The sequence below is a fragment of the Priapulus caudatus genome, unplaced genomic scaffold, assembly GCF_000485595.1.
Source record: "Priapulus caudatus unplaced genomic scaffold, Priapulus_caudatus-5.0.1 Scaffold739, whole genome shotgun sequence".
NCBI classification, from domain to species: Eukaryota; Metazoa; Priapulida; class Priapulimorpha; order Priapulimorphida; family Priapulidae; genus Priapulus; species Priapulus caudatus.
This window is the reverse complement of record NW_014577800.1, coordinates 179,918-192,166: the sequence shown is the minus strand read 5'-3', so window position 1 is coordinate 192,166 and position 12,249 is coordinate 179,918. Positions and strand designations below refer to the sequence as shown.

The following is a 12,249-nucleotide window of genomic DNA, read 5'->3' as shown; positions in this document are numbered from 1 at the left end:
TCTCTCTCTTCTCTCTCTCTCTCTCTCTCTCTCTCTCTCTCTCACTCTCTCTCTCTCTCTCTCTCACTCTCTCTCTATCTCTCTCTCTCTCTCTCTCATTCTTTTTCACTCACTCGATCTCTCTCTTTAGATAGATAGATAGATAGATAGCTAGATAGATAGATAGATAGATAGATAGATAGATAGATAGATAGATAGATAGATAGATAGATAGATAGATAGATAGATAGACAGATAGATAGATAGGATGTGTGTGTGTGTGTGTGTGTGTGTGTGTGTGTGTGTGCGTGCGTGCGTGCGTGCGTGCGTGCGTGCGTGCGTGCGTGCGTGCGTGCGTGCGTGCGTACGATATTAAACGACCGCGCATCATCGACATTTTTAATTTCCGCTCGCGAGATCCTCTCTCATATAAGCAAACATGACATGAAACCTAGTAACTTCTTCTTCAGCTTTCTATGGCATTTCTGCTCGGCCACGCCACATAATCAGGAGGGACACGCATCTATCAATACAGACGGCGTGTCGATATAAACTCTGTGCTTCTATTAAACACTTTGCTGACTGCTGCTACACCCACTTGCATCGGGTAAAGTGCAGTTCGGACCGATATACATATCACTGCAGTACTTCCGTGAGTTATCGCCACACTATTGTGCGTAAGCGATTATGAAAATTTCGGAAGAAATAGATATCAATAGTGTCGCATGGGACCGATGGGCGGTTAGTTTCAGACCATGCATGAATTAATATTACTAGGAAAGACCGATTACTGCATGCGCGTTTTAGAAAAAATTATAAAATAAAGGAACTGCGTTTTATTTCCAACACACTATACCCTTACCATTGCACTGACAATCACGTGCAGGGTTTGTCCCAATCACTGCTTCAACAGAGGAAAGAGAATGTCAATTTTCTCCGGTCATGACCTTATGACTCATTAAATTTCACCTGCCTTTATGACAACAAATAATTATCTTTACAGCTAACGTGAATTCTTTACGTATTTACAGATCTTATACGCAAACGCTGTTATTAGATGTACCAGATCTGAAGTATTTACACTGTCGTTATACACTTAACATAAAACGCTACTTTTATATCTACTATGCTTTCACCTTTCTCTCCCACCACCTTCTCCCTACACCACCCTTCTTCCTTCCCCTCTCTCCCTCTCCGTATCTTTGTTTTATAGCTCCCCTATCCCCTAAATACCGGCAATTGCGATGCGCGGATGAATGTATTTTACGATCAATTAGTCAGATCAGAAGCAAGCAACGTGACGGCTCGTCTGAATGATACGCAACGACAATCCAACAGTATAATAATTGAATAAGTGAATTATTATGAATATTATACTGATTATATCAAGAGCTAATAATTATTAGCTCTTGATTATATTATGATATATATACTGGTTATACTGATTATATTATGCTGATTATCGAACTTTGAAACGGCACACTATATATGTGCCGGTAGAATAAAAGGTTCGATTAATGAAGCGATCGCTGATATGTTTCATTGTCAATTATTAATTAAGCCATTATATTATAACATCATTAGACAATCGTTTGAGTTACCCCATCATTAATTAGAATTTCTCTTAATATATATATATATATATATATGAGTTGCGGTTGGGACTCAACTCAAGTAACATGCAGTTTAATTGTAAAGCTGTTCCGATATCACAATGCAATATGGCGCTGCCACTCTCATTCACTGCTTCTCGGGGCAGGCTGAGGCCGACAATCTAGTACCGACGACAATCGAAACTTGAAACGTGTCGTACACACAGCAGTGCAGCCTCGGGGGGCAAACAGACGGCAAACAACACGCATAAACCAACGCGGTTACGCCGAGAAGCACTCTAAATGATAATCAGAGATTACGAGCATCACAGCACCACCAGCATGCAGCAGCAGCAGCAGCAGCAGCAGCAGCACCACCACCACCACTACTACCACCATCATCGTGTAGCAACAGCAGCAACAGCAGCAACAGCAGCAGCAGCAACAACAGTAGTAGTAGTAGAAGCAGCAGCAGCAACACCACCACCACCACCACCAGCAGCAGCAGCAGCAGCAGCAGCAGCACCACCACCACCACACTCACCGCACCGCGATATTGACTACCACAGCTTTAGCCAGAAATCCAGAGGATGTTGGTGTAAAATTCAAACAGCTGTGGCTATAGTGGGCAGCATCCCTCAGCCTCTAGGCTTCACAGCATCTTATATTCGCGATCAGGGTAGTATGTATGTTATCATCTGGTACCGACTCGATCTACTTAGCTAAACTTCCAGACTTACTTTTACCGATTCTATTATATCGACATTTATTTATAATGCAAGCAGATGCATTTAGTTTGCAAGCTCGGTGGTAGCAAGAAAAACCGAAAAACGATCATGTACTATAATATATGCAGTGATCATAATGTTAGCGACATAAAGCAACAGCTGCTTATGACTTTGCCACCAGCAAAACGTTTTAGAGCATGATTGCATGTGAAACAGAAGATTCTGCTTGTAAACCGTCGACGGACGTACAACATCAAACCCATGTGAGTCCAGCAAATATTGCGTTGGAGTGGGTTACTCGGGCGTTTCGGTACATCATAGTGTCAAGAGCGCATTAACCCCCATTAATTGGAGTTAATGCGCTCTTGATAGTGTGTGTTCCACATGGACAAGTCTTAGCAACATGTAACATAGAAAACCGTGCCAGTATCATACACGACATTCAGCTTACACGAAGGTAATGGCGCGGTGAAGGCGCCAACAAGTAAAACTCGCGTAGAATACGAAAAGAAACCTCAAAACAATTGTAGCCTTCACCGATGAAGAATTCCACCAAGAGTGTGTTGGATGCTAAAACCATCCACCAAACGTTCATCTATGCAACTCGCGTCCAACAGCTTGCGCGTATACCTGTCGACGTATCACATTTCTTCAAGATTACTTCCTTCCGCTCACCACAGGAAACTGTCGCAAAGAGTGAAGAATGGCTTCAGGCAACCTGAGAAAATGACGTTTCTGATACACGTGTAGAGAGGTCACGGCGGATAACATTTTACTGCTGCCTGCAGATGACGACTCTAAAAGCCTAAGCTTTGAGCACAGGCACTTGCAACATTTCACAGAGAAAAATCATACTAATGGTACAAAACGAAGTGACATTGTTATGTGCTCACGTACTCTCTGTCTATAACAATTCTACTTATATCCGGATCAACCTCTTTGTTCCCAGTCATCTCGGTCAATGCTATAATTGGAAGGTCTACACTTTGACGAAGATAAATATAATCAGGCTGCAGTGCTAGTTTATAGCGATCGAAGCGAAAAGACAACAGTAAAGAGAAAGGATAGAATGGAGAAGAGTAAGCGAGACGAGAGAGGAGTGAGAATGCGGAGAAAGAGAGGTGAGCGGAGATTCAGAAAGTGGAGAAGGAGAGAGAGAGAGAGCGCGAGAGAGAGAGGGAGAGAGAAGAGAAGAGAGAGAGAAGAGAGACAGAGAGAGAGAGAGAGAAGGAGAAGGAAGAAAGACCAGGAGAGGAGCAGAGAGAGAGAGAGAGACTAGGAAAAGAGAGGAGAGAGAGAAGAGAGATGAAGAGAGAAGGAGAGTCTGCGCGCAAGAAAAGAGAGAAAGAGAAGAGAAGAACAGGAAAGACCTGACGAGAGAGAGAGAAGGGAGAGAGAAGAAAGGAGAAGGAGAGACGTGAGAGAGCGAGAGAGAGAGAGAAGAGAAAGAGAGAGAGAGAGAGAGAGAGCGAGAGAGAGAGAGATGCTGAGTGATACACCTTCTCTGTTTCTTTACATTGGCACGCTATGGAAAGCAGACGTTTTCGATCATATTTGGTAAACGAGGAAATAAAAGCCACCTTGTTGGTCAAATGATCGCCCGACACCAACAAATTAAAAACAGAGTAGAAACAACAGTAGAACCACGAAAACATAAGACCGCAATCATGATCCCACCCTAACATGAAATAAAGCATGGCATTGGCCTCTTTTTACTAGCCCCGGCAAGAACTTACAGTGGACTCAAGAGTCGTTACCTTTGTACGTGCGGATTTATATGACCTAATAGCTTTTAGTGATTACTGAATAAATAAATTGGTCCGCCTTACAACTGGATCGACTTACATTAATTGTTGCGATATAGTACGACTTGTGTCTATTTGCCACACGGCCCAGGCAGACCAATCACGTATAAAGTAAGCCTCTCAAATCTTCTACTTGAGGGTAACTTACGTGCGTGTTTATGACACCATGTAGTATGTACGTACCTAGATTCATGTACGACATGACAGACAGGTTGTATAATATCTTAAAAATCCGTACGTTTAGTAAATTCCGTCCAGGTCCAGCCACTACCAGTACAGAGGGACACAGTAAACTACAATTGTGCTTTTTATTGTATACTGACGTGTATTTGGATTCAACCACACGGGCAAAAGTAAACCACAAACAATGTTACATTAAGAGGAGCAATGTTAAACCATGGACAAATGTAAAAATCATGCACTATGCTAAACCATTGACAACTGTTACATCGTGGGAAACGCTAAACCATGGACAATGCTAAACCATAGACAAAGTTACACCGCAGACAATGCTAAACTATAGACAGATTTAAACCATGGACAATGTTAAACCACAGACAACGTACAACCACAAACAATGCTAAACTATAGACAAATTTAAACCATGGACAAATGTAAAAATCATGCACTATGCTAAACCATTGACAACTGTTACATCGTGGGAAACGCTAAACCATGGACAATGTTAAACCATAGACAACGTTAAACCATAAACAATGCTAAACTATAGACAAATTTAAACCATGGACAATGTTAAACCATAGACAATGTTAAATCACTGACAATTTTAAACCATTCGTAATTTTTAACCATGGAAAATGTTAAACAATTGAAAAAATATTACACAATGGTTAATGCTAAACCAGGGGCAACATTAAACCATAGACAATGTTATAGCAGAGGCAATGTTAAACCATGATTAATGTTAAACTACGGGCAATGTTAAACCACGAACAATGTTAAATCGCAGCTAGTATGGGACAGAGTGGCAAGCGGCTAACACACTACTACTTTTCCTAATATTTGCCATGAATCAGCCCTGCTACATAGTAGATTGAAAAATATACGCGTGTAATTGAAGCTGGCAGCACTGAAGAACTTTAATGGAAATCTATTAAAAGGGAAAGCTGATTAGAAAAATTTAATTGGCTGTAGACGTTTGAATCAGGACTAGCAATGTGGTTCGTGATTATTGATTATTTAGTGTGTAGAGCAGGAGTAACCCTGATTAGTGACCTCAGCTATACCACTTAACCAGAGTACAGCCCTGTACGCGTACTATACACAGGCAGGGTATTCGCGCAGAAACAGCAAATCAATACCAGAATGGGTCAAGTAGGCCAGCAACTGAGAAATGCTCTCATATTACAGCTGCGCGGCTGCAAAATTGTTTCCATTTTATAAGCGCTCTTTTGCTCTGGGGAAAACCTCTCGAATGCGCTAGAATTTATCATGTGCCATGGATGGTCGTAAGACAAAATGAACGAGTAGAAGAAGCGTAAAGACAGGAAAATGCAGTTGGGCTATGACCTTACGCACGCGATTTCCTTGTGGATGTGCGTGAGAAAAAACGTCCATGTATATGTTTCTTTATACTGCGGGTTCTCACTCATGCTATAGTTTGCGGGGAAGGCACACTACCACGTCTACATTCGACTCACCCATTAAGCTGTCGTCTTCCTCTTCCTCTGCTGCTGCCTCCTGCCGCATTTCCTCGGGAGACTTCTTCTTTCTACCGATTCTCCCAGATTCGTCCATGTGTTCTTGCTCTTCCTCTTTCTCCTCCTTCTTTTTGATACCATACTACAATGACAGGATTTCATAACGTCAACATTGCATGATAGACACACTGATAATAGTGATATCTCAGACTGTCTTCATGCCCATAAACACTAGAACACCTTTGTATGCATCTCACTGCGTGAGACATGAGCATGTATATTTGAATACACTAGTACAGCCTGCAGAAATGCCAAAACTGTACACAATTGTATCAAACCCCTTACATCCTTATCCACCTCTTCCTCCGGATTGTTATGTGCATTAATGGTAGTATTAATATCTGTTATATGTTAATGTTATATGTATATGCCATCGTTACTAGCTGGTCGTAACACTGATGTAAACAGATGCTACAGAGAGTAACATGTAGCTAGGGAAACAGAGGAACCATATCTCATTATTAGAAACTTACAAGTCCCTATATCCTATCATCTTTCTGCCCGATTGTGAGTTAATAACGACACAATTGTATCTAAACTCTAAGCTATTGTTGCTAAACTCTAAGCTATTGTTACTAAACTTCAATATATTGTAACTAAATTCTAACCTGTTGTTACTAAAATCTAACCTATTGTTAATAATTATAAATTCTAACCTATTGTTACTAAAGCTCATAGGGTCTATGTCCCCCAGGGTACTGCCGGAACGTACCCTGGGTACGGTCCGGTATACCGGAACAGGTATAGGGTTAGGGTTAGAGTTAGGGAGTTAGTAGGCGTAGGCAACTCCCTAGACTCGTTAGTGGAGTAGGCGAGGTACGGTCCTGCATATTAGATAGTAGTATTTAGTACCAGGGTACGTTCCGGTATACCGGACCGTACCCAGAGTACGTTCCGGCAGTACCCTGGGGGACATAGACCCTCTCAGCGTTACTAACCTATAACCTATTGTTACTAAACTCCAACCTGTTGTAACTAAACCCAATCCTATTGTTACTAAACTCCAACCTAATTTTAACTTATTGCTTTATACTAAACCCAAGATTTCCTGCTCTTATTAGCACAGCTCAAATGTGGCCAAGCTGTAATAGGAATTAGGCAATTAATCACAGCGGATATATATTCCAATGAAGTACAGGCTGTCCTGGTTTCTGTGGCCTATGCATGTCTTTAGCATATCACGGCACCTATATCTATATATCTTTCTCTCTATATATATTTATTTATATGTATATATGCAGGGTTCTCACTATAGGCCTTAAAGGCATGTTGGGTCCAACTTGCTTTCAAAGCTGGAGCTAGTTTCCGACATCCCATATATCCTCTGAAATGCCTTAATTGCCCAACTGACATGCCTCAATTTGCAGCTGTGTTGAACTTTGACAATCCAAATACAATCGTGCTATGTTTTTATAGCTTGAAGTATATATGCGTCTTCTAACTGATCGAGTTCACTTGCGTATCTGGACACGCTTATGGCACGTGTAACCGAATTCCATTATCAATCGGGGATAAATTGCCCAATTACTCGACATGCCTTCTGAACTTCTTGGGGAGAACCATGTACATCTATATTTCTATCTATATTTCTAATATAATTGGCAATCATGCGAAATAAGAGTGCAGGTTAGACGACAGCAGCAATAACGGCAATAACACCCCAGCAGCAGATAGACGCCTGAGTTTCCTTCCGCTCATCCTTTCTCACTTAAAGGGTCAGTTTAGACCACATCAACCGCAAATAATGGATTTATTGATCTCTGATGAGAATACAGTTCAGATCGTAGGGCACGAGGCAGTCCCGCCAACTATTCCAACGTGCACGCGGACCGTTGAGCTTAGACTTTAAGGTCGTTCACTCAATGAGTACCCCGCGCTAACATTTCCACACCGAAGGCAAGAGCAACGACTTTGCAGTTAGCGATGCAACATAGTGAGTTTAGGTTTACACTTGAATATGAAATGCTGTTCAGCGGAAGTAGCATAAAAACCATCGATGTCATTCAACTCCCGACATTGCCAAAGGAGCGCTAAAAATATATAGACTCGTGTACTAAATGTCACATAGATCTAAGCAAAATGAAGTTTGAGAAGAAACAAAGATTCTGCGTCCACTGAATTGTATGAAAATTAGTGACTATTAACCCGAAAACGAATTCATAACGTGAAGGAGTCACTGCCACTGGATATTTGAACAGCTACAGTATTGTATCAGTCAAGCTAAATGTTCTCTAACGTACATTGCAACATGCTATATGATGAAAGGGCTAGATTCCGGTAATGGGGAATTTATATGTGACTGAGACAAACTAGCAATAGGAATGCATGGTTGACAGAGATTACATGATAATCTGTTGCCTTGCCTCATCTCTTACTTTCTCTCTCTCTCTCTCTCTCTCTCTCTCTCTCTCTCTCTCTCTCTCTCTGTCTCTCTGTCTCTCTGTCTCTCTGTCTCTCTGTCTCTCCTGCTCTCTCTGTCGGTAGGTCTTCTCTGTCTCTCTGTCTCTCTGTCTCTTTTCTGTCTCTCTGTCTCTCTGTCTCTCTGTCTCTCTGTCTCTCTGTCTCTCTGTCTCTCTGTCTCTCCTGTCTTCTCTGTCTTCTCTGTCTCTCTGTCTCTTTCTGCTCTCTCTGTCTCTCTGGTCTCTCTGTCTCTGTCTCTCTTCTCTCGTGTCTCTTCTGTCTCTTGTCTCTCTGTCTCTCTGTCTCTCTGTCTCTTCTGTCTTCTTCTTTCTCTCTGTCTCTCTGTCTCTCTGTCTCTCTGTCTCTCTGTCTCTCTGTCTCTCTGTTCTCTCTGTCTCTCTGTCTCTCCTGTCTTCTCTGTCTCTCTGTCTCTCTGTCTCTCTGTCTCTCTGGTCTCTCTGTCTCTCTGTCTCCTCTGCTCTCTCTGCTTTCTCTGTCTCTCGGTCCTCTGTCTCTCTGTTCTCTCTTGTCTCTCTGTTCTCTGTCTCTCTGGTCTCTCTGTCTCTCTGTCTCTCTGTCTCTCTGTCTCTCTGTCTCTCTGTCTCTCTGGTCTCTCTGTCTCTCTGTCTCTCCTGTCTCTCTGTCTCTCTGTCTCTCTGTCTCTCTGTCTCTCTGTCTCTCATGTCTCTCTGTCTCTCTGTCTCTCTGTCTTTATCTCTGTCTCTCTGTCTCTCTGTCTCTCTGCTCTCTCTGTCTCTCTGCTCTACTGTTTCCTTTCCTTTCTGTCTCTCTGTCTCTCTGTCTCTCATGTCTCTCTGTCTCTCTGTTCTCTCTGCTCTCTCTGTCTCTCTGTCTCTCTGTCTTCTCTGTCTCTCGTCTCTCTGTCTCTCTGTCTCTCTGTCTCTCGTCTCTCTGTCTCTCTGTTCTCTCTGTCTCTCTGCTCTCTCGCTGTCCTCTCTGTCTCTCTGTCTTCTCTGTCTCTCGTCTCTCTAGTCTCTCTGTCTCTCCTGTCTCTCTGTCTCTCTGTCTCTCTGTCTCTCTGTCTCCTCTGTCTCTCTTGCTCTCTCTTCTGTCTCCTGTCTCTGTGTCTCTCTGTTCTCTCGTCTCTCTCGTCTCTCTGTCTCTCTGTCTCTCTGGTCTCTCTGTTCTCTTCTGTCTCTCTGTCTCTCATGCTCTCTCTGTCCTCTGTCTTCTCTGTCTCTCTCTGTGTCCTCTCTCATGTTTCTCTGTCTCTCTGTCTCTCTGGTCTCTCTGTCTCTCTGCTCTCTCTGTCTCTCTGTCTCTCTGTCTCTCTGTCCTCATCTGTCTCTCTGTCTCTCTGTCTCTCTGTCTCTCTGTCTCTTCTGTCTCTCGTCTTCCTGTCTCTCTGTCTCTCTGTCTCTCTGTCTCTCTGGTCTCTCTGTCTCTCTGTCTCTCATGTCTCTCTGTCTCTCTGTCTCTCTGTCTCTGTCCTCTGTCTCTGTCTCTCTGTCTCTCTGTCTCTCTGTCTCTCTGTCTCTCGTCTCTCTGCTCTCTCTTGTCTCTCTGTCTCTCTGTCTCTCTGTCTCTCTGTCTCTCTGTCTTCTCTGTCTCTCTGTTCTCTCTGTCTCTCTGTCTCTCTGTCATCCTGTCTCTCTGTTCTCTCTGTCTCCTCTGTCTCTCTGTCTCTCTGTCTCTCTGTCTCTCTGTCTCTCTGTCTCTCTGTCTCTCTGTCTCTCTGTCTCTCTGTCTCTCTGTCTTCTGTCTCCTGCGTCTCTCTGTCTCTCATGTCTCTCTGTCTCTCTGGTCTCTCTGTCTCTCTGTCTCTCTTCTCTCTGTCTTCTCTGTCGTCTCTGTCTCTCTGTCTTCTCTGTCTCTCTGTCTCTCTGTCTCTTCTGTCTCTCTGTCTCTCTGTCTCTCTGTCTCTCTGTCTCTCTCTGCATCTCTCTGTCTCTCTTGTCTCTCTGTCTCTCTGTCTCTCTGTCTCTCTGTCTCTCTGTCTCTCTGTCTCTCTGTCTCTCTGTCTCTCTGTCTCTCTGTCTCTCTGTCTCTCTGTCTCTCTGTCTTCTCTGTCTCTCTGTCTCTCTGTCTCTCTGTCTCTCTGTGCTCTTCTGTCTCTCTGTCTCTCTGTCTCTCTGTCTTCTGTCTCTCTGTCTCTCTGTCTCTCTGTCTCTCTGTCTCTCTGTCCTCTGTCCTCTCTGTCTCTCTGTCCTTTTTATCTCCTGTCTCTCTGCTCTCTGTCTCTCTGTCTCTCTGTCTCTCTGTCTCTCTGTCTCTCTGTCTCCTCTGTCTCTCTGTCTCTCTGTCTCTTCTGCCTCTCTGTCTCTCTGTCTCTCTGTCTCTTCTGTCTCTCTGTCTCTCTGTCTCTCGTGTCTCTCTGATCTCTCTGTCTCTACTGTCTCTTCTGTCTGCTCTCTCTCTCTCTCTCTCTCTCTCTCTCTCTCTCTCCTCTCTCTCTCTCTCGCTCTTCTCTCTCTCTCTCTTCTCTCTCTCTCTCTCTCTCTCTCTCTCTCATCTCTCTCTCTCTCTCCTTCTTCTCTCTTCTCTCTCTCTCTCGCTCGCTCGCTCGCTCTCTCTCTCTCGCTCTCTCTCTCCCTCACGCTCTATCTCTCAATGACTCTATATCTCTCGCTCTCACGCTCTATGAAGCCATGCATGTGATGTCTAAACGTTTAACAATGATAGATCAGTACAACCTTTTACCAGGGACGGTGCACGTTTAAATTACGTTTAGGCAACTAAACTTCCTCCATGAAGCCTTTACGTCTACAAAGCATGAAACCTTAGAGGATTGTAGTCAGCTAATTGCCACGGAAGGTCCTCCGCATGATATTGAATTAAATATACTTTCAAAAGACAAACTCGGATTATTATGAGGCAATTATAAGCGTATCATGTTACACAGAGTTTACACGCACATAAGTTGATATCGAGCCTTTTGAGTTCTCGGTGCCATACAGCATTCTCATAATCAGCTTTAATTTCAGCACACGCTTACAAGATAACACAACCAAAAGGGCAAACAGACTTGCCGGATAAAATGTCAGATGCTATCAACAGTATCAAGAGCGTATTACGAAGGAGAGCGTACAACGGTTAAATGCTGAAACCATGTTGCAGTATTAGTCGAATTAATAAACTTTCCTCGTTTTATTTTCAGTAACCGTTATAATTCTTTGCGGTATTATTGATTAGCTGTCCTACCTTGTTAATATAAAACAAACCGCATGTCCCTACGATGCCCCTACGCTGAGATAATGAGCGGTTTTTAACCAGATTTTCACCGCTCATTATCTCAGCGTAGGGGCATCGTAGGGACAAGCGGTTTGTTTTATATTAGCAAGGTAGGACAGCTGATCAATAATACCGCAAAGAATCGTCAAAATAAAACGGGCAGTGTCTTAATTCGACTAATACTGCAACATGGTTTCAGCATTTCACCGTTGCACGCTCTCCTTCTTTATACGCCCTTGATGCTATTGTACTAGTGCCACAAAATCAGGGCAGTGATCTGCTAGTTGCAACGTGGTGTGATGTAACAAAAGAGAAAGGTCTCAGACAGAGAACGAAAGAGAGAGAGAGCGAGAGAGAAAGAAAAAAAGGCGGAGAGAGGTAACGGGAGAGGCAGAGGGAAGGGATGGGAGAGGGAGAGGTGGAATCATAAACCAATTCCCAGTCTTTCTGCCAGTAAGCTTCACTCACTGACGCTTTCTCCTAGAGTCTTTCCTGTCTTAATCTTATCTATTCCATGGCCATTTTAATTTTCATCTAATGGTCCATCATTACGATCAATAACCATCTAAATACACCCCAACTAGACTGCTGACGTTGCTATACTGGACGAGCAGAAACACCAAATCGCGCATGAAGAGCACCAAATACACTGTTACAAAATACACTTAACAGTATACAACTAACACATTTCCCCACTACCTGACAATCGAAGGCAAATTAACACAACACCTGACCACCCCCTAACCATCCAAGGCAAACTAACACAACACCTGACCACCCCTTAACCATCGAAGGCAAACTAACACAACACCTTACTACCCCTTAACCATCC

General features: G+C 43.3%; 1 protein-coding gene across 3 annotated transcripts in view; it reads right to left on the bottom strand.

Moving 5' to 3' along the window:
* Positions 1-12,249, bottom strand: part of LOC106813206 (complexin-like) — a 45,261-nt gene that overhangs the window by 3,833 nt on the left and 29,179 nt on the right. For 2 of the 3 annotated variants that reach the window (XM_014817275.1, XM_014817274.1), the window contains exon 4: positions 5,766-5,907. In XM_014817275.1, the coding sequence (XP_014672761.1) occupies positions 5,766-5,907 (142 nt within the window). Of the gene's footprint in view, positions 1-5,445; positions 5,908-12,249 lie in introns of those variants that run through there. The other variant, XM_014817276.1, reaches the window with a different exon arrangement.